General features: G+C 49.5%; 1 protein-coding gene across 1 annotated transcript; it reads left to right on the top strand.

The window, feature by feature from the left end:
* Positions 1-967: 967 nt before the first annotated feature.
* On the top strand, positions 968-1,535 carry LOC133027534 (transmembrane protein 238-like). The gene has a single exon (XM_061094558.1). It carries the CDS (start codon positions 1,074-1,076, stop codon positions 1,509-1,511), a length of 438 nt encoding a protein of 145 aa, XP_060950541.1. The 5' UTR covers positions 968-1,073; the 3' UTR covers positions 1,512-1,535.
* The last annotated feature ends 485 nt before the right edge of the window (positions 1,536-2,020 follow it).

Raw genomic sequence — 2,020 nt, 5'->3', positions numbered from 1 at the left:
AAGACGGCTCGAGACAAGTAAAGAGGAAGGTTATGGACGTTCAGTGTTAAACACGGGTGACTTAAGAAAACAACCATGGAATTAACTGGAGAAACTTCATATCAAGATGGGGGTGAAAGCCTCTGTCCAGATCCGGACCCTCTCCTTGGCTCCTCTCCGGCTCTGGGGTGGTCCTACCTCCACAAGCCCATCATAGTGTTGGTGATGGGATCTCTGATGGCTGCTGCTGGCGGACTCCTCTTCCTGCTCCAGTCGACGGGGGTGTCCGAAGGCCTCCGCTCCGTGGCCTCGGCCTGCGTGACCATCGGGCTGATGTTTGTGGTTATGGGCCTGGTGTGGATCCCTGTATTGAAGGAGAAGCAGAGGCGGAAAGGGTTCATCCTGGGGGCTTGAACCAGACCAGAAGATGGGACTGACCTTACGATAAGAAATGATAAAGAAAGTTGAGGGAACTGTGAATGTTTGTGGCTAATATTTCTATTGTTAAGGTGTTAAAGATTGTAAGACAGGAGGGGGAACGAAGCAACAGTGGATGTAGCTGGAGAGACTTTATTTCCAGATTTGGGTCAAACCCTATGTCCAGACCCTCACCCAGGCTCCGCTCTGGCCCCAGGATGGTGCTATACCCCCACAGGCTCATCATAGTGATGGTGTTGGAATCTCTGATGTCTGATGCAATTGTAACTGAGGCCTCCCGCTCTGTGGCCTCGACCTGCGTGACCTTCGGGGGGATGTTTGGCATAACGGGCCTGGTGTGGATCCCCATACTCGAGAAGAAGCTGAGGCGGAAATGGTTCAAGCCCCCAGGATGAACCTTTCAGAAGATGGTAATGACCCCTTGATGTGAAAGTTGTAACACTGTTATTTTCACCGATCACGCAACCTACAAACGTCCAATGAAGTCGCAGAGCTGGTGCTGATAACAACTTGTGTACATTGTACTTTGACCAGTGCTGCTGCGGGTCGTTTCATGTGTTTCTGTCAGTCAGGCAGGATCACACACACACCTCACTGTCCTGCACCTGCTGCCTCAGACATCTGGATTCTGGTTTCGGAGGACCTCCACTGCCACCATGTCAACATCTGTACAGGTGGAGCCCGTCACGGAGACGAGCTACCAAGGGGTCGGCCGCTGCAAGTGCTCCTTCTGGTTCGCCGTGGCCCACGACATACTCGGCGTGTTCATCATGATGGTGGGGGTGTTCGGAGGGCTGGTGGTCCACGACCTGTTCATCTACGCTGGGGCCCTGGTCATCTTCCTCAGCCTGATCTGGTGGGTGTTCTGGTACTCTGGCAACATCGACGTGCCGCCCGAGGAGCTGGAGGACGACGTGGGCCTGATCAAGCTGAGGAACCGGGGCCTCAGCCGGGCGGTGAGGCGAATGTCCAGCCGCTTCAGGAACTCTCTCAGGAGGAGCGGCCGGAACCAAGACGTGGGGCTGTCCACTATTTTCGACAACACCATCACCGCAACACCTAAAGAGCTCCAGAGAGAGACATTGTCCATATGAACTCATCCACCGCGGCCGCAGAGACAATGCTTTATGTTTGTTTCACTCGCTTGTCTGTTTATTGTGCTGAAAGTGTTTCTGTGTTTGCTCCAGTAATGATTATACAGCACTGAAGTCTTGTCTAGATAAGATCCACATGTTCTTATCTCGCTGATAAGAGGAAAACTTTGCACACTGTAACTCTGAATCAGATGCCACAGCTGTCTAATCTGTCACTAATGTTGTTATTGGTCGAGTTTGGTTGATCACAGACTTTGACGAGGTTCTGCCTATTTATTTGAGGTATGCATGTAAATTAAGCTGTCATCATCTCTATTGTATCAACTGTCAAACAGATAAAATACAGCTACGGTTTAAAAAGCACCAGCTTTCTTTAACCTAACTGAAAAGTTCCACGAGTTTTCAAGAGTTTTATAGTGATGATGTACTTTTTTGTGATCATTTTCTTTTCATTTCTAAAAAAATAGTTATTTCGTTTTGAATGTTATTTAACCCTCTTAAGTAATATT

This window comes from Limanda limanda, chromosome 21, assembly GCF_963576545.1.
Source record: "Limanda limanda chromosome 21, fLimLim1.1, whole genome shotgun sequence".
Taxonomy (NCBI): Eukaryota; Metazoa; Chordata; class Actinopteri; order Pleuronectiformes; family Pleuronectidae; genus Limanda; species Limanda limanda.
Note: the sequence above shows the minus strand (reverse complement) of the source record. Positions and strands in the feature narration are given on the sequence as shown.